Raw genomic sequence first — 24,037 nt, forward strand, 5'->3', positions numbered from 1 at the left:
GGATTTTTTCCATCAGTCAGTGATGTAAATCCCGTCCCAGCAAATAATAAACGCTGACAATTGTGCCGTCCATAGGCGCATTACAAAATATATAAAAATACGACAGGCGTACTTACTTTGACACTTCAGAGCTGCACGCGCACTGATCTGACAGTTACAAACGTCACACCAGTCCTGCGTGACCGTCCTGGAATCGAACCGGTGCCCTTCGCCGCGCTCCGCTTTGACGCGAGGGTCACCCTGCGTCTCCGGGGTGAAAATGGTCCACGCCTCGCGCCGCTGAGGCTCAGACCGGGCAAACCTTACCACACCGGTGCGGCCCTGTGTCAGTCTCTCTACCGGCAGCCGCCCCCCTGCCTCCCCGTCCGGTGACCCCATGGAGACGCCGTTGTTGTTACTGCTGCTGCTGATGCCGCTGCCCGGGGACGCGCGCTTCCCGTGCAGCACGTCCGAGTGCGCTCCTGTATGTCCATTTGCCGCCAAAGCGCCTGGCATGACAGTGATCTCTGCTGTCCTTTTGTGTGAATTTCTCTTTTCTCCACGTGTGTTTTGATTCAAGAAACAGTCACACATGTTTTGGCTGCGGTCATTGCTCTGTCCCCGTTGACTTTCTCGACCCGCCGGTGTTGTCCTGCTCTCTCGGCCGCCGCTGTCGCAGTCCGTGCGCTCGCCTATGTCCCCGTCCACGCTACGTGGCGCATCAGCGCGCGGCGCTGCGCATCCTTCGCTAGGCGACGCCGAGCCGTATGCAGTTTCTCCCGCCAGTGCCGGAGAGTCGGAATGATGAATCGACAATTTCAGCGACGCTGCATCAAAACCGCGACCACCTTCGGATTTCGCCGAGCTGGTCTCCAAGGTCCCGGAGTATTTCCTTAACATGATTTTTTCAAGGGAGGTTTTCCTCGGCATTTTCTTTCTCACGTTGACGAATTTTAAGAAGAGCATTGGAGGTTCCGAATCCAACCGGTGTTGTGGTCCCGGGTTCTGCCCCACCACACTTGCAGACGCCATCGTGCTTAGTTGTATAATTGCCGTAGTGGTGTGTAAATCTGTCCACGGTGTGCGTGTCTGTGTTGTTGTTGTACTACTCTCCGTGCTCAGATTGTAAACTCCGCTCACGCTTGGAGCAAGCGTGTAGTAGTGACGCAAGGAATAACTGTGACATCGTTTTAATGTCACGGGAGAACCCTCTTAAAGAGACAGGAGGTCGCATTTAAGTAACATTTTATTGACAATGACCATACAATTGTATTTTACATGGGTCAAACAATTTTAAGTTACTTACTATTATAACATACAATTATTTACGGCAATTCAACCAATTTATATTTTGGAATGGGTCCCCAGTTATAACTAGTTAGAAGCTCTTGTTACAGTACACCAATATACTAAACCTTAAAAAAAACTAGGATACGGTCATGCGTGCCAATGACAACGAGATGTTATGGTATTGTAAGGCAATATCTGGATATTATAATTCACACAATTATGAATCTGTAAAACACTAAAAACCCATAGTGTATACAGCTTAAGGAAGGGGATGAGAAAGTAAAAGCCAGCAGATGGGAATTTATGCAACTTTCCACATTGCTAAGCACATAAAACCACAAAATAAAAATCCCACAAAGGGCCATCACACTTTTCAGTGTCATCCAAGCTCTTTCGGTTTTGTTTTATTCAAGCAGCCCTCTAATTCAACGGCTCTAAGTAAGCTCATACACGGCGCACACATAAATGTTACGTGAAGTCTCACCATGAACTCCCTCATGATAAAAACAGAAAGAAAAGTATTATAGTCGTCCTAAAGTGCTCTGCTCCTAAGGGTGAATTCCCTGACACACACACACACACACACACACACACACACACACACACACACACACACACACACACACACACACACACACACACACACACACACACACACACACACACACACACACACACACACACACACACACGATAATGTACGCTAAAAATCAATCAGTAAATTCAATTTGTAACAATGACAAGGAAAGTGATTGTTTCACATCCGGAGATGTGCAACATTTTAAATTGACTCAGAGAGAACGAAACCTTGTGAGGAGTGTTCCAATAACAGGGGGTGAGAGATAATAAGATGAAAAGCAATGCTTATTTCAGCAAAAATATTCAACATCAATCTCGTTTATCTTTAAAAGCTTTCCAGATGCTGTCTCAGTGAGCCCCTCAAAGAACTAGTAAACGACATACATCTGACTGAGCATTTACCCTGCCACTATACATGGCGCTGAATCACTACGACATCCGATTACAATCACCATAATACGCATAAAAGCATTAATGAGGTTTGTATTGAACCACTTTGTGGAGGTCTTCTCACCACCACAACCCCGCTCAGAAAACACTCCCATATTCCCAGCATCCTCTCTCCAAATTATAAATCATGTTTCCATCAGTTGTTTGTGTGCATCTCTTTCCATCTTTACGTCAAGACCTATCGATAGGATGCATTATTTACAACACAGGTCGTTATCAACTCTGTTAACCATCTGAGTGGCAACCAATATGAGACCATCCTTTGGAATCCAATGATGGTGTGTGTGTGTGTGTGTGTGTGCATTTGTGTGCGTGGGTCAAAGTGAACGCTGGTTACAGTGTACAGGGCCTGGAACTGGGCTTCAGTGACGCTGAAGCAGGGCTGACCGTTCCTAAACTGTGGGGAGACACAAAATCAATGCGTTTCAGCCACTCAAAGATACATGCTGTCATTGTGTCATTCAGAAGGGTCAGTTTGGTATGTGTCATTTGTTGATGATGCTCACCTTTCTATGACGCTGTTGTTACACTCTAGCTCTCGGACCAGGATCTCCATTTCCTCTTTCAGATGATGCATCCTGGAGGAAACAAAACACGTCATCCCTGTCTCTCTTCTACAGACAGACAGTCGGTCACACGGGAAGGCAGACATACGGACACACCTGAAGACCATTTGTTCCTTTTCTCTAGGAGTGTCCCCAGGCTCCGGAGCTTCTCTCCTGGGTTGGAAGCTGAGAAGGACTATATCCAGAGCCTGGTGTGGATGACCATGATGACGAGGAAGATCAACAACATTGGTGACTCACACTCCCAACAATTCAAACATAATCAAAGAGACAATAATAGGGTGAATGGGTCCACAGTCCTTGTTTGAGACGTGGACTACTGTGTTATATGGTAGTAATACAGTGGCTAGGGTGACTCCCTGACACTGGGTTCGATTCCTTATGTTCACAGCCTAACTCTGGCCTTGTTTATAAAATCGGTAGCCATTTTGGGAATGGCACCTGCTAAATAACTAAAGAGTAAATAGTGAAATAGTATTGGTCCCCCCGAGCCTTGAAGCCCACCTTATTCAGATGTCCGTTGCACACCTCCAGGTCTGCCAGCAGGCCGTTGGAGAAGGAGTTGAAGTCATCCAGTCTGCTCTGTATCCCCACCAAGACACTAACAGCAGATATAACCAGTTATATCAGGAGTCAACATCAAGAGCACATAAAAGCATGCCAAAAGATTGGTGCATGTCTGACATTGTACCGTCTTTGTGTACAAACAGGAGTAGCAGGGCGATTAATAGCCTTAACCCAGGGGTGTGATGTCGTGGAGAAGGTCTATTGAACTATCGGTAAGACTTTAATAGAATGACAGTATCTCTCCCGACCTCTTTAAAAAAAAAGGTCACAGTATGAATTAATGTGTGGTTGTGAAATGCACTGCTCTGAAATGAACAGACAATTTATATGATTTACATGGACAAGGCTAATGTTTATCATTCTTTCAAGTTAATAAACATAAAACTGGACTGAATAGTATATATGTACAGAAGAGTTAAAGCGAATCACTGTTGTACACGTTGAGCAGTAGGGCTGTGCGTTATGGACAAAATCTTTCATCACGATATGGGTAATTTCATATCCTGATAGAGACACAGTATATATCACGATATATTACTTTTTCTGTAAAATTCTATGAAAACATTTCCACCCAGTATAAGCACATGCCTCATTACTACTTTTTTTAATAATCCTATCAACTCAATGCAAATTAAAGTCACTGCCGTAAAGTAAAATAACGATAGAAACAAAAGAGGGGAACGTCTATCGATAGACATTTTTCTCCTGCTCCCCGATATATATTTTCATATCGCACAGCCCTATATATAAAAGAGGGCAGCATAGTGAAAGTGGCGCTGAGTGAGACTGACTGACTGATTCCCTGAATCAGTGTATATCAGTGTAAAGAACCACAGAACATGTGGTTCTTTGAGCAGTGTAGTTAAAGCGGGGTTGCGGCAGACTGACCTGCTCCAGGTGCTGGAGGTGGCCAGCAGCTCTTTGTATCTCTTGACGCTGTCTTCTCTGAACAGAGTCTTCATGCGCTTCATGCAGGTGGACAGGTGGATCCTGAGGGAAGAGAGTCGACGGTCAGACTCCCAGGATGCGTGGAAGAGCTCAGCCTTCGGGTGGGGGCTGAACAGAAATGTCAGGTTTCGTGAGCAGAGGCACACAAACTCACTTTTCAAACTTGTGGATCTGCTCGTCGTTGTATCCCAGCTCTGTGGGGACAATGAAAAGTTGGTTGCCACGTACAGGCAGACAATGCATAGCTCGACAAGGAACACAGAACTACCATCACTTACTGCCCGTTTGTCTGTCTTTACGGTACATCTGATGGATGGCCGAGATCTTTTCCAGCAGCATCTTCATCTTCTGATGGCTGTGGGACACAGAGGTCAAAGTTAACACACACACACACACACACACACACACACACACACACACACACACACACACACACACACACACACACACACACACACACACACACACACACACACACACACACACACACACACACACACACACACACACACACACACACACACGCTGCGACCCCCTGCCCCTGTCTACCTCTTGTCGTTGGCCAGACTCTCGGCCAGCTTGGCCTGTTCTATGAGAAGGTGTTCCAGCTCGTTCTGGAACTGCTGGACACCCCCCACGTACATGGGCAGGTGCTCGCGGATCTGTAGAGGGGTCAGAGGTGCCAAGAACTCGGTTGTTTATCGATCATATCAATGTTAAATAACCAGTTTAGGAAGGTCAAACAAATCTTAACTCAACATCATCAAAACACCCGCTCTATGGTGAGCTCGTGTCTATCTTACTAATTAAATAATCTCTTGTGAGTATAAACCTCCGCTATGTCTACTAGCTTCTATCATGTGGACGTCTAATGGCTCCCACCAGCTGCAGTTTGTTGTGGTTCTCTATGAGGCTGGGTATCTCTGGAGGGTATTGGCCTCTGAAACACACACACACACACACACACACACACACACACACACACACACACACACACACACACACACACACACACACACACACACACACACACACACACACACACACACACACACACACACACAGAAGAGGCACATTTAGCTGAAGATGAGAAACTGAGAATCAGGGAGCGATCCCAAATGGTTTCTTAAACCAGATTGATGCCACTGTTTAATGAGTATGGAACAGTGCCGGATGGATGAACTCACATTTTGTGCTCCAAGTCGAGGCAGGCCTGCAGTCTGAGGGTGACCATGGTGATGCTGACCATGGCTGCCTCACAGTCCCTGCGGAGCTTCATCCTACACAACAGCAAGGCAGAGGATCAGCCAGCAGATGGCGATATGTTGTAGGCCTACATATAATTGAGAGGGGATAACATCCCTACTGGGCTAAAAGGGAATACAATAATAACAAAATAAAGCTTTCAATAAAGACTTGGTTTACAGAATGCAATACAATAACTAGCAGTGTAACAGTGTGTTTTGTACATGTAACTGTAGTATCCCTGCAGGAGCAGCTCTCTCTGCGCGTGCAGCGTGCGTACTGTCCTCACAAACTGGTGGACCACTCCCACCATCACCTGCAGAGGACAGAGGGGGGGGGGGACACAGGAGAGTGTGATGACATGAATATGTACATAACATGACTGGAGGAGAGCGCCGGTGAGACTCACCTTGGAGAAGCGGTAGTCGGCCATGATGTCAAACCTGGAGGGGATGGCAGGGATCTCCGCTACAAAGACACAGGAGCACTGCTCAGACTTACTGATGGACGATAAGATAACCACTAGTGCAGAAGAGAAGGCTCAATCTATAGGTTATAGTACTGAATATAAACTGATCATTGTTATAGCAAGCAAAATGAAGATGGAACTAACTAAAGTTTTGTTTTCCATCGATTGAGCCCAAAAAAAAAAAAAGGTAATTTGTAGACTGACATGGCCAAATCAATTCACAAAATGGGGAAAAATGGGTCTGGAACCCTCTGAGTCGCGTCTCTAATGCCTCTGGAGGCAATTTAATAGATCTACAACCAATCAGATCAACGCCACGTTTGACATGTCAGAGGCCGCCATCTTTGATGTTTAAACTACTCATGGGGCACTGCTCTGGACCGTCATCGTATCGATGTGTGTGTGGGTGTGTGTCTCACGCTCTCTGCAGAGGAGGCCGGGGTTTGTGTCGGGCCCCAGGCCCAGCAGCAGCAGGGGCTGGGCGGCAGAGGTGGGGGGCAGGTTGACCACCTTCATGTTGCTCTCCAGGGGGAGCTCATGGCCCAGGTAGAGCAGCTGCTGCCTCTCCACCGCCATGCCGGTCTGGGAGGCCACCTCCTCCAGGAACATGGACACCCTGGAAGGTGGGGGCGATGAACCATGGGTTGATGTCTTTATGCATGACCTACTGCATTGAATGCAGTTACCAACATCTGGTTTATTTACCAACTATCCTGTGAGACCAGCAGGACTGCAAATCGGATTTGATAAACCTACCATATAATAATAATAATAATACATTTAATTTAGAGGCGCCTTTCAAAACACCCAAGGTCACCTTACAGAGCATATAGTCATCATACATTTTTTAAAAAACAAGACATTGTGGAAAAAATAAATAAATAAATAAATAAATAAACATAAGCAATAATAAATAAATAAAACAAAAACAAGACAAAACAAAACAAAAAAACAATCAAAACAGTGATCAGTTAGACGTTGTGTGCGAGTTTGAACAGGTGAGTTTTGAGTTGTGACTTGAAGGTTGTAATGGTGTCTGACTGTTTTATGTGTGGGGGGAGGGAGTTCCAGAGCCTGGGTGCTGAACAGCTGAATGACCGGGCACCCATTGAAGTGAGTCGTGATGTGGGGATACATAGTAGTCCAGCAGAGGTTGAGCGGAGGGAGCGGGAGGGAGTGTATTCTTGGAGGAGGTCGCAGAGATAACTGGGGGCTAGGTTGTGGAGAGCTTTGTAGGTGAGGAGTAGGGTTTTGTATTGGATGCGGTAGTGTACTGGGAGCCAGTGAAGTTGAATGAGGACAGGGGTGATGTGGTCAGATGATTTGGTGTGGGTGATGATCCGGGCGGCTGAGTTCTGAATGATCTGCAGTCTGTTGATGAGTTTGGTGGGGAGTCCGGTGAGGAGGGCGTTGCAGTAGTCTATGCGTGATGTGACAAATGAGTGAACTAGGATTTCAGTGCTGGATTGGGTCAGTGATGGGCGGAGTCTGGCGATGTTGCGGAGGTGGAAGAATGCAGTCCGGGGGTACACAGTGTTGGGGGTAACGCGTCGCGTTACAGTAATGAATGATATTACTTTTTTGGGTAACAAAGTCAAGTAACCAATTACATTTAAAATATCAGTAACTACACTACTTTACTAGACTAAAGTAACGCGCTTTCCTGCATTGTGTGTCTGCAGCGCCCGCTTGCCTCGGCAAGTTGCCATAGCGATCGATTTGAGTGACGTGGCTGCTTGTGCGAAGGAGTGTTCAAGTGTTGGAGAGCCGAAGCAGGTGACACGGAAAGACAGGCTGGTTGCAGGGTTCATTCGAGAAGACATGCTTCCCCTGTCGACTATTGAATCGCCGAGACCTCCGCCTGAAGTGTAAGTGATATAGTACTGTGTTATACCGACATGGAATCTAAGCTCGCAATAATTTTCGAGTCCTTCCTGGACCATGTGTCCACCACCGCAGACATTTGGTCCGCCAACAACAAAAGATACCTAGGAATTGGTTTGAGCACCGAAACACGGTTCCATTAGGGAACCGGTTCCGACATAAACGGTTGTAACAAGATCGAATAAGAACACACATTTTGCTGCCTCATAAGCAGGGCCGTTGCTACGATTCCTGGGCCCCTAGACAAGATTTACCGATGGGCCCCCCTGCGCTGAATTGTTGACGGGGGGGGGGGGGGGGGGGGGGGGTGTAAGGAGCAATTGTTGACGGGGGGGGGGGGGGGGTGGAAGGAGCAATTGTTGACGAGGGAGAAATTGTTGACGGGGGGGGGGGGGGGGGGCGCTATGGTAGTACTATGGGCTGGTAGTAAAATAAAAAAAAAAAATTTTTTTTTTTTGTGGGCCCCTAGAATCGTCATCACCTTTCACCCCTTATCGACGGCCCTGCTCATAAGTCATGACGGTGCACTGGATAGACAGCATTACTTTAAAACTTGAGAAGGCTGCTCTTGCCTGCAAGAGGGTGAGAGGAAGACAAACTTAAGATGCCATAGCTTGCGAAGATCAGGTTCATTCAGCCTTTGGACCAGCATGTGTGTAACAGCATGTGTCACCGCCGCTTAAGTGCATTTCTGTTTTAATTGTAAGGGATAAAGTGACCTTTTTATATTTTTCATTGACCACTTAATTTTTGTTCTCATGTTTCCCAAAGGCTGTGTTTTGAAACTTGTGTGTTGCTACTGATTGACCTCACCATAGCCTACTTGATCCTGTTGTTTGTGGATTTTACAGGGAGGCATTTCTTTGTGCAGACAGGGATATTGTATGGGGTCAGAACAGTCTGGGGTCAGAACAGTCTCATTAATAATATTTATATATTATATAAATACTATTTGGTCGTTTTTTCCCGGGTCGTTAAATCCTCTTGTAAACGGGGCCTTAGTGTTTATTGTATAAATCTATTCAAAATAACATATAAAACCATATGAAAGAACAATTTTATGGGGTCAGAACAGTCTCATTAATAATGAATGCACAGAGAAGGATTCACAAATGTATTTTGTGATTTACATATTAATTACTCTCTTCTCACAAATACATTTCAATGCACACACAAATGTGTGCATTATGCCGACGTCAGGAGAGTCTCAAAAATCCACACATAAATACAGTCCAGTTCACACACAAATGCAAACAAGTTCACAAATGAAAAGCGTCTTGTTAATTCAAGTTGAAGTTTGTATATAAATGTAACAACATCCAAATACATTTTTGATGAAAATTGCAAATATTTTTTTAATTAATATATTTATGGATTTATATTACATTTATTTAAAACAAGGCACATTTGTGTGTGGATCAGAAATGTTTTAGTGAAACTTATTTTTGTTTATGGATTTATTTTACATTTATACATACCGATATCCATTTGTATGTGCATTGAAATGTATTTGTGAGAAGGGAGTAATTTATATATAATCACAAAATACATTTGTGAATCCTTCTCTGTGCATTCATTATTAATGAGACTGTTCTGACCCCATACAATTGTTCTTTCATATGGTTTTATATGTTATTTTGAATAGATTTATACAATAAACACTAAGGCCCCGTTTACAAGAGGATTTAACGACCCGGGTAAAAACGACCAAATATTTTATCGGAAGTGCCTTTTGTTTAGACGGTGACGGCATTTTTGGGGCTTAAAAATGCAATAATCTGAAACCACCCTGCCAGAGTGGAAAACTTGAATACGCTCCGCCGTAGCGTTTCCGTCTACACTGCCGAGACGCAAAACTCTGCTCAGATCTATTCCCGTCGTGTACGCGTTTACGTCACATACAGCGCCAGTACAGGGAAATAAATAAACATGTTGGATTATTTCCATGCGTCGGACCGTCAAGCTGCTCTGGCAGCTCTAATAAATTTACAGGAGTCTTTCCAAAAAATGTACAGGATATGTACAGATAGTATTACTGAACAGAGAAGGATCTGAAATTATGTTTTGGTTTTCGCGGCGCAGATAAGAGAAGGAAGATTCTATGCATGCGCTCAGACACGGTGGTGTTGTGTGATAGTGTATCACAGCACCACCTATGCGCCTGACATGCATACCCATTCGAAATCCACCCACTTTTGCGTCACCGTATGCACGCAGATTTCCTCCCGAAAACGCTCGTCTAAATGCGGAATAAAACCTGAAGACACAACGCAATTCTGTGTTTTCTGTTCAGACCGTCATCATGTAAACGTAGCCTAAGTGTTGATAGGGCTATGATGTTTGTCCATGTATCGACAGTAAATTAAGAAACGGGAAAGTAAAGTAATAAGTTGTGAAGTTACTTTTCAAATGCAGTAACTAGTAAAGTAATCTCATTACAATTTACAGAAGTAACTAGTAATAAGTAACTAATTACTATTTTTGAGTAACTACCCCAACACTGCATATACATACTGTAAGTAAGTAACAAGCCAATTATCTATGGGACATGTGTATACTCTGCATTGAATTACCACTCTAGATCATCTAGTTATTTGATGTTGGCCTGAGTACTTGGCTCCTTTTCGTTTGGCTTTGATGCTTTGATCCAATGTGGCAGCCATACGTGTTGTGGTGGTGGATGTAGATGCAGGAGGCCGTGGCCTGCAGCAGGGAGAAGAGGTGAATGGGCTCCCGCTTCAAGATGTCCGTGGTGGCCATGAAGAACTGGTCAAAGCTCCAGCAGCGCTCCTGGTCCGCCTCCAGTATGCCCGCAAGCACTGGCACCAGCTGGCCCGACAGACCCCTAGGGTGGAGGGAGAGGGGGGCACGGAGAGAGGAATAAAGAGGGTGGGGAGATAGAAGAGCAAGACGAGGGGGGGAGGAAGAAATCGAAAAAGATAGAGAAAAAAAAAGATTGCATATAAGGAGGAAATAAAGACATACAATTTAAATATAAATCTGTAAAAAAATTCATTACGTGTGGCCAGTCTCCCAGCCAAGACAAAGCAAAAAATGCCCTTTGATTGACATGGTGACGGACAAGAATATTGTGTAGTCACGCATTACCATGCACGCACATGCACACACACACGCACGACATACTGTGACAGCTGGCAGCTGTGGGGAAAGTTGTAGCCCCAATCTATAGGTCCGTCTTCATCCCTCTGTAGTCCTGCTATGGATCCCACAGGCTTCTTTGTGGTAATGTTGTACCTATACATCAACAGCATGAAGGTCACACATCAGACTTATATACTCAATACTAAAAACACAATAAAATAGGCAAGGCCTGAGGCATACATGCACAGTATTGTTTCGCTGTCTATGTCCTTCTAATTTTTCAGGGTTTTCCCTGTCCTAATAAGTTTGGGTGTGTTAGTGGGGGGGAAAGGAAATGTGTTCTTTGATAGGAAACTATGCACATTCAATTGACTTCGGATCATTACGTACGAGCTAAAACCAGTTGCTTTGTGTTAACGTAAGTGGGAGACATAACTACCAAGCCATTTTTTTGACTCTCTTGCGATGAACTGGATGTTCATGACAAAAAAAGATAACAATGAAACACTACAACTGAATTATTTTTGGTTAATTAAACAGACGTGCAAGTCAAATATGCAATGATCAAAACAGCATATTTCGATATAACTAAAAGGGGACAGAAGGTAGGGCCAGTGGCCAGCAGGTGGAGCCAGGGGTCAGTGTCTGACTGAACATCTGGTTCAGTAAATCAGATCATCACTGTGTGGAATCATCCACACAGTAATCCCTGTAAAGTTATCAACTTCCTGCAAGGTAACTTGTCACACACCTGACTAAGAAGCTTGCTAGCTAACACATTTTCCCTTCTGCCTTGGCGTTTGATCTGCCATTACTTTTCATCAGACACAACAAGCTTCCCCACCCCCACTGGCCCCTGACGTACATGGTGGTCTTGTTCTTGCGGGGCCCACCGTAGGGCCTGAAGGGCAGGCTGCCGGCGGCAGCGTGGTAGAAGGTCACCCCGATGCTCCAGAGGTCCACGGTCACGCCGTAGCCCTTCTGCTGGGGCTTGCGCAGCACCGCACGCTCATACATGTCTGGGTGCTGGACACACACACACACACACACACACACACACACACACACACACACACACACACACACACACACACACACACACACACACACACACACACACACACACACACACACACACACAGTATATTGTCTCGAGGGACTATAGTGAATTATGATAAAGTGAACATACTACCGCCCCAATTTAAAAGTGCACTCAAAAACATAACAAAATGACATATTGTTGACTATAGGTTGACATGTGCATTCCACTACTATGAACTTTAAAGACAACATGGTTTTATATCTGTTCATTTCCAGAGTGCTCAAACATTTATCCATGCATTATATAAAATAAATCAACAAATGTATTATTAATCCCCCACTCATGTACAGCCTTGTGCACTAGAGGGCTCCTTAGCACGTAGGAAAAGGTTCAAAAGGCAGGCGTGGTTAGGTCCTCTGCTGGAGAGTACAGGTATTTTCCTTCAATAGACGAGGCTGCCATTTCAAGACTACCGTCATAGGACCACACTACTAGGACCCTACTTTATTCTGACACGTCTTCATTACCCAAGTATATTGTTCCTTGGATGGCGAAGAAATCTCATGAGTAACGTGATGAAACACAACACATGGCTAACACAAACAATAAACTTAACCATCTCTGACCAAATACCTAAACTTAACCATCTCACAAGCTAAAATTAGCAATTGATTAACACATCATCAACAATAAACTAGCCCCTGCTGGCGCACATGGACAAGATAAACGACAATTTAACAATAAATGTTAAATTGTTTAATGCTAAAAACAATTCCAGTTCCTTGAATTGGACAGCAAGTTAACATCAGCAAGGCGAAGTGTGAGTAGCTGAATAGTCTTAAAGGCAAAAAGACCCAAATAAAACTAGGTTCCTAGAAATGGGACCCTAGAAGTGCTGTCCTGACACTATTGCCAGCGCTATGGCAGGAACATACTATGCTATAGGGACCTGCCACAACCCGTTTCAAGAGCAGGCAAATAGCCCCCAGGACGCAGCTCATGCAAATAAAGCCTGAAAATCGACACAACAATCTCAATCTTAATATTGTAATAATTACAATTATGTTATGGGTAAAATGAATTAATAATAAAAAAGATATAATACTTAAATTACTAGCCTATAAATACAAAAATCATAAAGCATGATGTGAAATTAATTTGTAGTATTTAAAAAAAAGTAAGAAAACAGGATCTGGGGAGTCTAGTTTCCCTGAAAAATATCTATTTGTAGTAGTAGCCATAAGGTCAGTATAGCAGCAGTCAACATCACTAACTTCCGTCTTTCATTGGTAGCTAACGAATAAACAAACAAATAAATAAATAGGCAGAATTCTATGAGGAACTATAATAACATTTGCTCCACTTTTGAAACATCCTTCAATGAGTGAACGGCTCGGCTTACTAGATATTCCTCCGTTCCATAGATGGAGAGAAACTTCTCCTCGTCGTTCAGCTCGCGGGCCGCTCCGAAGTCGGTCAGCTTGTAAACGGAGCGGCCGTCGTCCCCCACCTGCCGCATGATGTTGCCTGGCTTGATGTCCCGGTGCACCACCCCGTTCTCCCGCAGATGGTTCATCCCCTGCACTGCACACAACACAACACAACACAAAGAGGCCTTCATTTCAGGGGCGGAGGTCGGTGGTTAATATGTGGTATTTACACACACATGACACCTTGACTGACCCACACACTGCAGCACAATGCGGAACTCGGTCTCAGGCAGGCCAAAGGCATTCTCTGGTTCCTCCAGTAGACTCAGCAGGCTGCCTCCCGAGCAATACTCCATCACCAACACCTTTTGTTTCGAGGCGAGCTGAAGGAGAAGAGAGGGAGAGAGTGAAGGCAGGTGCGTGATAGGCAGGGACATAACAGGGGTGGATCTAGCAAGTAGGCTTTGTAATTTAATAACACCTCTTTGGTTTACCTGCAATACCTGAGTCTTACCTCTTCCACAGCGTACAGCAGGACGATGTTGTTATGGTTCAGTTTTCTCAGCATCTCAAACTCCCTCATCTGGACCTCATAGGAGCGACTGTAGCTAGCGGCGTTAAACACCTTCACTGCTACTTGCTCACCCGTTTTCTACAGATAGGATATATTAAAATATATATTTATTGTTTTACAAAACATTTGTTACACATAGAAGGACAATATAGGTAAAAACAGCAACTCACCCATGGCCGATGGAAACCTCATATGTATACATATAATACAACTGATAGGCCTACAACATTTTGCATCCATTTAAAAGGGTAGGCAAGATGTCGACATACATACCACATCCCACGGCCTCATTAAGTTAACGTTCAACATACGCCTAATGTTTCACAGTCAACATGTGGCTGAGGTGTCATCGTTCACCTTGTTGCGGGCTTTGTAGACACTCGCGGTAGCTCCTTGGCCCAGGACATCCTGGATAGACCACAGGTAGTTCACCGTACTGGCCGTCATCACTAAAATGTCAAACAGTGAAGAATGTCGAAGGCTTACAATCCACAGCCTCACCGATGCATTACATCGTAGCAATAGAACACACACACACACACACACACACACACACACACACACACACACACACACACACACACACACACACACACACACACACACACACACACACACACACACACACACACACACACACACACACACACACACACACACACACACACACACGGATGTAAAGTATGATCACGACTTAAAATTACGATTCGTAGCTAAAGTAGCGTCACAGAGACAACCACTTCGCGTGTTAACCAAAGTAGATACACACTCAGTGAAAAGTCCGAATAACTTCCCTAACCCAGTGAACAATATCAGCCCACCTACCGTAACTATGTTGCTTAAGAAGGAACAACAATCAAAATAAACTAATGTTTGTCCCATTTAACACCCAAACGGTGGGACTCGAACCATTACCTGGGAGCCGCTGGCAGCTCTGCTCGACCCTCCCCTCCGCCGGGGCCTGACCCTGTTTGCGGAAATGGTTTTGTGTTGGACTAGCAAGTTTTGCAATCGTTACTTCCGATTTAGGCGTGCTATTATTACACTCAAGAAGCATGCTGCAACACGGCAGGCATATGTGGTGAAAAAACAGTAAGTTCACAACGGCTTTTCTTGAAATTCATTTTCCTGAGAAGAATCTTGAAGTTATGGTTGTTTACACATGTTTATAGACGGTTATAGTAGTTTCTATTTCTTTTCGAGATAAACCAAAAATCCAACGTGGAGATTTGAAGGTTTGGCGGCCTCTAGAGGTAGACATCAACATATTTAATAAAAATTGGTTGAGATATGTTCAGTAAAGAAGTGCACGGATCAGTAAAACAAACAAGAGCATAATTAGTCAAAATAGGCCAAACCTCGATTAAGCACGGTTTCAATATTGTAGCCTATTATTTGGTGCTCATTGGCGTTTATGATCAGACAAATGAAAAGATTTTATTGCAAGCAAGTTTATTAAAAAACAACAAATAAAATGGAAACAGATTACTGCAAGAACTACACATGGAATTATATAAGGCCTATTTGATTATACTACTATTGCTATTACTGTACAATATTGTACCAAAAAAAAGAGTGTACCTCTGTAATGTACAACATTGTATATACAAAGTACACCTGAACACAGGATTTTTTTCAGTAATACAGAGACAACTATAAATAGATTTGACATTACAGTCTTCTTTTTTTTAGTTCTGCTGTTTCAAATGGACACAATAAATGCATATTTTAAACATATTCCATTTAGACAAAAAACTAAAAGCAATCCCCATTTGGTCAGTTCACACATGCACACCAAGTTCATTCACGTGCACCACGGCAGGGCCAAGATCTAACCGGGCCCCATGGAGACAAGATGGCCCTGACTCCTTCACAGCATAGTTGGAAAAAAGAACCCACGGTATCCCCAAAGTCTACATTTGTGTGTATTTGAGTGTGCACTTATGTTTAGTACAAGTCTTCTCACTTAAATCACTCACTGCAAGAAATACAACTCAAAGAAAACCCCTACAATATCTCCAGTTGTCATGAGGTAAGCGTAACAGATAAGACAAACAAACCCCAGGACGATTAACAAACATGACCGGGTAGAGAGGGACTTAAGTAGGTTTCACTGGTCAGTAGATGGGATGTTATTGAAAATAAGAGGAATTAACTATTCAATACGTAAAGTTGAGAGAAGTTCGCAAAAGGGATACATTGTAAATGGGAGTTTGCAGAGAGATGAAAACATTAGGATTTCTCTGTAAATATTCTCATTTCAAGGTTTTCCCTAAAAGTCGTGTTTGGTCCATACACGGTTCTGGGTATAACCTTTGTGTCGTGAATGCTGGCCTGCCACTGGTGTTGGTACTGCACTGGCTGGAAGCTAAAGGGAACCCAACCTGGCCCTTATCTATTCAATTCAAGTCAATGCTGAATGTCACCATCATTGAAAGCAGTTGGCACCTCCCCCTGCCTCCAGAAGGCAGTTTGTTCCCTTTTATTATATTCAACTGGTCCAGAAACAATATTTTTGGTGGTGATGACAACTGGATGCAAAATTACATATACAACTGTAGACACGCACTCCATATACTGACACTCACATATCCATACACAGCCGACAGGAACAAAGTTTAACTTTTTTACAATTTATATATATATATATATATATATATATATATATATATATATATATATATATATATATATATATATATATATTTATATTAATAACCAACTTGGAGTAGTAATAATATAAGCAAATCTTTTTTTCTTGTTCTTTTTTCTTAACTAATTGGATGAGGTGGTTGGTTGTGCTTCTACCAAAAACCTTCAACCCACTCAGGAAACATCCTCAGTGTGTTTGCTTCCAGTTACCCATGATCATTAAACATACATACACACGCACTCAAACACACCGCTAGAAGTGTAAAACCCTTGTTGTCATTAAATCAGAGTAAAAGCGAGTATAAGAGCAAGCTATAATCATACTTGTTCTTATTGTCTTATAGCTGTATGTTGACAATGCTGATGCAGTCAGTCCGCTTGCCAATACAACTGCCCAGCATGCTAAGAGAACCTGAAAGGCGAATAGCTGCCAAATAAAGACTCAACACACACTGACACACATATATATCCTGGGTTGTGCGTGTGCGTGTAATCCAACATCATGCATAGGAATGGTGGATTAAAAAAATGTGCCCCTTACACACAGGGACAGCTGCAGGGAAAAACAAAACATAATTCCTCAAACTGCTAGTTTACTTTTATTTATTTACCTCCTTTATTGCTACAGATTCTGAATTACGTGTCAGGGGTTGGAAAGCACATTATAATATGCTGATCCTGCGGTCCTAGTGGAAAGACATAGCAACAGTAATCAGCGTTGTCCGTGTTGACTCTAAATGGGAAGAGGAAGGCCATGCGTAGAGAGAAGCCATTTGATTTAGGTTGATATTTGGCCCCAGCTCTCGCTTGTAGTCTTGCGTCACATTTTTCCTCTTCATCCATCCGTCGGTTTATCTCCCCCACTCACTCTTATATTCCAAATCAGTTGAGATCAGAGTTGGTGTGACGGGATTGGACCGAGATCTCAAGAAGAGTTTCACAGTCTAGTGTAAGGAATAAAACACCCCATTTTCAAGTCCAAGACGGGTCATAAAAGTAATCTACTGTACAAAAAACTGAAAAGTTTCAACAGTGCTCAATGTTCCTCACTCAAATCGGTGTATAAATGTCAGTAACAGTCTTGCACTCAAAAAAATCAACCCGCAATCTCAAGCATCGCAAACTAGTGTACTATAAACCCTGAGTCCTGTTCCCTTGTGTGTGAGATGGTGTTTGCGGACAGATGAATGGGCTCAGTCAGGGATCTCACGCAAGGTGATGGGATGTGTGGGATAAGACAGAGGCTGAGATGGAGCTGGTGGTGGCAGCTAACAGGGACGCCTGCAGGCCGCTAGGTCAATGCTACATATGTGTAGTAAAGTAGTTGGGGTCTTGTGTTGTATGGTGAAACTTAATGGGTTAATTACCATGCGTGTATCAGACAGGAAGTTGGGATGAAGTGTAAGTGTGTGTGTGCGTGCGTGTTTGTGAGGGGTGGGTGGGGGGGAGAAGCAGTAAAGAGAAGATGGGGCAGAGGTGGTGTGTGTGTGTGTGTGTGTGTGTGTGTGTGTGTGTGTGTGTGTGTGTGTGTGTGTGTGTGTGTGTGTGTGTGTGTGTGTGTGTGTGTGTGTGTGTGTGTGTGTGTGTGTGTGTGTGTGTGTGTGTGTGTGTGTGTGTGTGTGTGGTGGTGTTCTAGGCCGGACAGGACTTGTCGTTGGACTGGGGCGGAGGGGGCGGCGGCGGCACAGAGTGTGTGTGGGGGGAGGGCGGGGGAGGGGGCACGCTGGAGGTGGGGGAGCCCGTGACGGGGCTGCCCCCGCCGCTGCCCCCCTTGGGGAACACCACGGGCTTGGGCCGCGTGGCGGGGGGCCGGCACTCCCGGAAGGAGGGCACGGAGGAGGAGAGGCAGGAGGAGGAGGACAGGGAGAGGGAGGGGGAGGTGGCGGAGGGCAGGGGGCTCCGCAGCTGGGTCTTGATGGGCCGGAAGGAGGAGGGCACGTCGCTGGCCGAGGAGACGCTGCGCTGGAGCGGGTGGCCGTGGGCCGAGCCCCCCTCGCCGTCCCGCAGCAGGCGGGAGTGCAGCGGGCTGGAGGGCTCCGACGCCCCCCCGCTCCCCCCCCGGTCGCCCCCGCCGCCGCCGCAGACCCCCTTCAGCTGCTCCAGCGTGTCCAGCACCACGTCGGGCGCGGGCCTGTGCTTGGAGGCGCTCTTCCTCTCCAGCTCCCGCAGCTCGCTCAGGGCCGAGCTCATGGCCGCCTCGATGTCCTGAGGAGAGGCGAGGGGTAGGCGGGGGTAAACATTAGCACAGGGGGCGGCAGATCGCGGAGCGCGTCTGGACGGTAGGAGTGGCGTGCGCTCACCTGGGAGCTGTGGTCCACCTGGGCTATCAGCTCGGGGTCCAGGGGTCGGTGGTTGCTGAAGCTCTTGGAGCGACCGGCGGAGGACGTCTTACGCATCTGCGGACTCTCCACCTGAACGCACAAAAACACAGCGAGTTTCTCGTCGAGGCCGATTGAGAATCGAAAAACCACTCCCGGCTCCTCCTCGTGGTCGGGGTGGTGACTGTGGAGACGTGTGAGCGGCGGGCGGACCTTGGTCTTGAGCGAGGCGTGGCGCGTGATGGAGTTGAGGATGCTGTGGGCGCTCACTGGCCGCTTGTCTCCGCTCTCCTTGGCCATGACCGCCCCTACGGGCAGGGAGGCGGTCCGGGCCCCGGGGCCCGCGCCGGGGCTGGTGCCGTCGCTCTCGGAGCCCCGGAGGGCTCTCCGGATGCTGCCGGACTCTGGCCGCTTCCTCATCCTGATGGAGGAGGGGAGATCAACCGTCAGCTCGCACTCGGGATTTTGGAGAAATCTCAAAAGGGGGGTGGCCAGAAAAACAATGTTTGATATCAATAGTGTGTGAACCAGAAGCATAGGACACACACACACACACACACACACACACACACACACACACACACACACACACACACACACACACACACACACACACACACACACACACACACACACACACACACACACACACACGACGGAAAGGGAGAAAGCTATCTAACACAGACAGAGAAAGAGAGAGAGTGAGCAAGAGAGACACTGACTTGTTCAGGTTGGCTAGGTAGATGTCAGCTACGTGGGCTCCGGTGGGGGAGGCAGCGCTGCCTCTAGTCGAGACCCTCTCCTCCAGCAGGTCCCGGGACTCTACATCAGGCTTGGGGCTGCCCCGGCCGCCATCAGGCCTAGAACACACCGTCAACCCCTCAGTACACACCAAACTACCACAGCATTAACACGCACATTGAGCTATCGTGTGCATCGGCGGGCGCTTCGGCAATGTCATACATGTCTTGGACCACGATGTACTGGTGCGGCACCAGTCCTTCCACTCCGTTGTGTCTCCCCTCCCACCAGTCGTCTGTGGCTCGCTGGTACAGGAGGAGGGAGGCGCCCTTCTTGAACGAGAGCTCCCGATTGGTTCGCCCGGTGTAGTCGAAGCGAGCGACGGCCTCGATGGGGTCGGACTCTGAAACGCCCAAGGAGCCTGAGGTTCAGCCAACGTATGTCGCGCAGTAGAGACGGAAAGCAACCGTGAATAAGGAGCAAGAGAGGGATAAAAAGGGAGGGAGGGGAAAGAGTGGGAAGCGTTAGTGCCAAGCGGGACAGAGCAGTGCTTCAGGATACTTCAAGGGCTTAGTGATAAAAAGAGAAAAGCCAAGCGTAAAAGCTTAGCATTGCGTAGCGAAATTACAGGTAGAAGCTGAGGCAATCAGTAACTAACATAATTAGTAGCATCAGGCATGCTTTCCACAAGCCGTCAGGAAGGATGTGAGTTGATTAAGCATTTTTGTGAGATATAAGCAGGGAAAGATGACTTTGTTATACTTGTGTGAGCGCTGCTTACCGTCGTCACTGATCTGGACCACAGTGGGGGTGTTGGGGGCAGAAAGGTCGACCAGGGGGGCCTCACAGTGGGGGCTGTCACTGGTAGAGGGAGACGAAGGAACCACAACCGATTAGAAGCCAGACGGAGCTGATGCATTCCGTCTTGGACACGGTGACAAAGATGACTTGATGACTCACTGCATGTTCCCTAGCAGTGCTGCTCCTTTTCCATTGTGACATCCACACCGAGCAACACAGACTCAAACACACACACACACACACACACACACACGCACACACACACACGCACACACACACACCTTGGCTCGGCACTGTGCTGAAGTCATCAGAAACACCATCCATGAAAACCATTCTACTCCCGAGCAATAAAAAAACATTAGGATTGCAAAATCCATCAGGTTTCATGTAAAGGCATGCTTGTGTGAGTGTGTGAATCTGCATTGGTGTGCGCATGTGTGTAACAATCCTCTGATCTGCATTTCTCTGATGTGTTCTGAGAACCGCTGTGTGGTTTGGCGCATCAAAGGCAAGCTGTGCAGGCGTGATAACCTATTTTGTCACATAACTCACCAGAGTGTGTTTCCTGACCAACTTGCACCAACTTGTTTCAGTCACTTTTACTGCACCCTCGCTGTGTGATGGCACAGTCACATTTGAAATTGATTGTTGCGCGCACACGTATGTTGGTGCACATGCATGTGCTTACACACACGTGTGTGTGTGTGTGTGTGTGTGTGTGTGTGTGTGTGTGTGTGTGTGTGTGTGTGTGTGTGTGTGTGTGTGTGTGTGTGTGTGTGTGTGTGTGTGTGTGTGTGTGTGTGTGTGTGTGTGTGTGTGTGTGTGTGTGTGATGGTGTTGCGCCTCCCAGACGATGGTGCAGCCAGGTGCTCCTTTAATCTCCTGTGTGTTAGAGAATAAACTGTGCCTTGTGTGCCCATACCACACAAGACCAGACCCCACCACACTAGACCACACTAGACAGGACCACACTAGCTTAGCCCAAGCCACACTAGCCTGGCCAAGCCCAGACTAGCCTAGCCGAGCCTAGCCCAGACCACACCAGACCAGACTACACCACTAGACCGGACTACACCACACTAGACCAGACCACACTAGACCAGACCACACTAGACCAGACCATAATAGACCAGACCAGACAACACTAGACCAGACCGCATTAGACCAGACAAGACCACACTAGACCAGACAACACTAGACCAAACCGCACTAGACCAGACCACACCAGACCACACTAGACCAGACCACACCAGACCAGACCACACCAGACCAGACCACACCAGACCACACCACACCAGACCACACCAGACCAGACCAGACCACACTAGACCAGACCACACTAGACCAGACCACACTAGACCAGACCACACCAGACCACACTAGACCAGACCACACCAGACCAGACCACACCAGACCAGACCACACCACACCAGACCACACCAGACCACACCAGACCAGACCACACCAGACCACACCAGACCAGACTAGACCAGACCACACTAGACCAGACCACACTAGACCAGACCGCACTAGACCAGACCGCACTAGACCAGACCGCACTAGACCAGACCAGACCAGACAACACTAGACCAGACCAGACCACACTAGACCAGACCGCACTAGACCAGGCCGCCCTAGACCAGACCACACTAGACGACACCAGACCTTACCAGAACACGCTAGACCAGACTAGACAAAAACCGGCCAGACTAGACAAGACAAGACCATGCTACAGTAGACAAGCCTAGACTAGTCCAGAACACACTAGACTAGACCGGAACAGGCCAGACACGACTAGACCAAATCCAAAAGTATCAGACTAGGGCCCCGTCCACACGAAGCCGATTTCATGGCGAAACCGCAAAGGTCTTGTACGGTTCGGCCTTCCGTCCACACGAAGCCGGCGAATCCGCTGACCGAAACCGCAAACTTCTGAAACCACCCTCGGAGGTGGTTTCAAATCTACCCGGTTTCGTTTCGGATTCGTGTGGACGCCTGAAACCGACTGAAACCGTAAACCATGACGTCATCGCCCCTCCCCTCGACCCTCTAGCCAATGACTGTTAAGCCCGCGGAGTCTCAGAATTCACAACAACAAGGATTTCTATAGCACAAGCAGCGCCCCTTATGGGCCTGGAATGTGTACTACAGCGTTTCTACAGATCTACCCGGTTTCGCTTGACTCTGTCTTTACGGAGATACTGCGAAACCGGATAGATCGAAACCGTAACGGTTTCGCCTGTTTCGGCTTCGTGTGGACGGGGCCTAGATAGACCACACTAGCCCAGTTAGACCATACCAGACCAGAGAAGCGAATAACAGGCTGACAAAATGTAACCTGGTGTCTTCCTGATATCTCCATCATCCCCTACCCCTGGAACCCACCCCCCCCTCATCAACAGCTCCCCCCCAGCCCCCCACATCACAATTAGAATGTCTGAAACATCCTGGGTTCAATCCCAAATGTCCCAAACTGTAAGAGTGGATTCACGTCTAATACGAATAATCAATAAGGGTTCACCACTACGGTGTACTGTACAACATCCCCCCTCCACCCAACACCTGCTGCCTCCCCCTCACCAGAACTCCTCCAGGGCTCCGGGGGCGCTGTACACGGGCCCCTGCAGGTCCCGGGGCCCGGGGAAGATGCCGTCGTGGTGGATGATGATGGTCTTGATGAGCTCGTTGACGTGCGCCTGGCAGGACACCTGGTCGTGGCCCTCCGGGACCGACATCAGCGTGGGGCCGAAGCAGATGGCAAGGTTGTAGGGGTCCATCATGTTGTCCTCACTGTACTGGGACAGGCTGGGAGGGGGGGGGGGGGGGGGGGGGGGGGGGGAATGTCCGGACAGATTTACGAGCCAAGAGCGATCGCTTACAGACAGACGGACCAAATCACAAAAGCATGCCTCTAACGGACAGAAAAATGAGCAACAACCCATCTACTCCATGTCCCAGAGCCTCGCAACTAAGTGAGAGTGCGAGCGTGCTTGCAGGGGTGTGTGTGCTTGTGTAAGTTTGCAGAGTCGGTGCTATGGCTGAACCAGATGACGTGCATGAATCACATCATTGACGGAACAGTAGGAGTGAGAGAGGACAGTGTGGTACGAGCTCCCTGATTCACCACCACAAGGAGAGGACACAGACACACACACACACACACACACACACACTTTACCCAGGGCTCTCACGTTACCATTCAGCCACAATCCGTCCTTTCTCTCACCCGCTACGAACCCCTTTCTGTCCGGCTCTCGTCTGTCTGTCAGCCTACACTCAGAGGCGTCTTAGTCAAGTGTGGGAGAGAATTTGTGTCCCAAGTGTGGATGTGTAAGTGTGTGTCTGAGTGTGTATGTGTTAAAAGAAACTGTGATTTAATGGTTGATCATATTGCAAGACT

The 24,037-nt window shown here is 46.9% G+C and overlaps 3 protein-coding genes across 6 annotated transcripts in view; all 3 read right to left on the reverse strand.

Moving 5' to 3' along the window:
• Nucleotides 1–1,796, reverse strand: part of rassf5 (Ras association domain family member 5) — a 28,801-nt gene extending 27,005 nt beyond the window's left edge. Inside the window, exon 1 of the mRNA XM_056606401.1 lies at nucleotides 117–1,796. Within this exon, the coding sequence (XP_056462376.1) occupies nucleotides 117–1,011 (895 nt within the window). The 5' untranslated portion in view covers nucleotides 1,012–1,796. The remainder of the gene's footprint in view (nucleotides 1–116) is intronic.
• An 84-nt stretch (nucleotides 1,797–1,880) lies between these two features.
• On the reverse strand, nucleotides 1,881–15,147 carry ikbke (inhibitor of nuclear factor kappa B kinase subunit epsilon). Of its 2 annotated transcripts, none has more exons than XM_056606399.1 (21): nucleotides 15,041–15,147; nucleotides 14,483–14,574; nucleotides 14,066–14,203; nucleotides 13,805–13,934; nucleotides 13,524–13,705; nucleotides 11,945–12,105; nucleotides 11,122–11,232; nucleotides 10,643–10,822; nucleotides 6,513–6,709; nucleotides 6,034–6,092; nucleotides 5,849–5,940; nucleotides 5,567–5,659; nucleotides 5,262–5,319; nucleotides 4,929–5,041; nucleotides 4,658–4,734; nucleotides 4,534–4,573; nucleotides 4,320–4,421; nucleotides 3,369–3,465; nucleotides 2,961–3,052; nucleotides 2,805–2,876; nucleotides 1,881–2,695 (listed from the first exon to the last, which is right to left on the reverse strand). In XM_056606399.1, the coding sequence occupies exons 2-21, from the start codon at nucleotides 14,570–14,572 to the stop codon at nucleotides 2,632–2,634; spliced, it is 2,148 nt and encodes a 715-aa protein (XP_056462374.1). In that variant the 5' UTR covers nucleotides 14,573–14,574; nucleotides 15,041–15,147; the 3' UTR covers nucleotides 1,881–2,631. The 2 variants fall into 2 exon arrangements, with proteins under 2 accessions (XP_056462374.1, XP_056462375.1); XM_056606400.1 differs by having other exon boundaries at nucleotides 14,951–15,109.
• A 3,262-nt stretch (nucleotides 15,148–18,409) lies between these two features.
• srgap2 (SLIT-ROBO Rho GTPase activating protein 2) overlaps nucleotides 18,410–24,037 on the reverse strand; it is an 82,851-nt gene continuing 77,223 nt past the window's right edge. For 2 of the 3 annotated variants that reach the window (XM_056606404.1, XM_056606403.1), the window contains exons 17-23: nucleotides 23,218–23,442; nucleotides 20,618–20,697; nucleotides 20,059–20,257; nucleotides 19,818–19,955; nucleotides 19,309–19,516; nucleotides 19,078–19,188; nucleotides 18,410–18,982 (exon numbers count right to left, since the gene is read on the reverse strand). In XM_056606404.1, coding sequence (XP_056462379.1) covers nucleotides 18,410–18,982; nucleotides 19,078–19,188; nucleotides 19,309–19,516; nucleotides 19,818–19,955; nucleotides 20,059–20,257; nucleotides 20,618–20,697; nucleotides 23,218–23,442 — 1,534 coding nt within the window. The remainder of the gene's footprint in view (nucleotides 18,983–19,077; nucleotides 19,189–19,308; nucleotides 19,517–19,817; nucleotides 19,956–20,058; nucleotides 20,258–20,617; nucleotides 20,698–23,217; nucleotides 23,443–24,037) is intronic. The other variant, XM_056606405.1, reaches the window with a different exon arrangement.

This window comes from Gadus chalcogrammus, chromosome 13 (assembly GCF_026213295.1).
Source record: "Gadus chalcogrammus isolate NIFS_2021 chromosome 13, NIFS_Gcha_1.0, whole genome shotgun sequence".
In the NCBI taxonomy this organism is placed as follows: Eukaryota; Metazoa; Chordata; class Actinopteri; order Gadiformes; family Gadidae; genus Gadus; species Gadus chalcogrammus.

What these genes read in the sequence shown, in the direction of transcription:
- ikbke (XM_056606399.1), bottom strand. Translation starts at nt 14,572, where the DNA reads ATGACGGCCAGTACGGTGAACTACCTGTGGTCTATCCAGGATGTCCTG. An exon ending in CGGCCTCCTCTGCAGAGAGC is followed by an intron (nt 6,093 to 6,512) that starts GTGAGACACACA and finishes GTGTCTTTGTAG; the next exon opens with CGGAGATCCCTGCCATCCCC. An exon ending in CAGGGATACTACAGTTACAT is followed by an intron (nt 5,660 to 5,848) that starts GTACAAAACACA and finishes GCTGTTGTGTAG; the next exon opens with GATGAAGCTCCGCAGGGACT.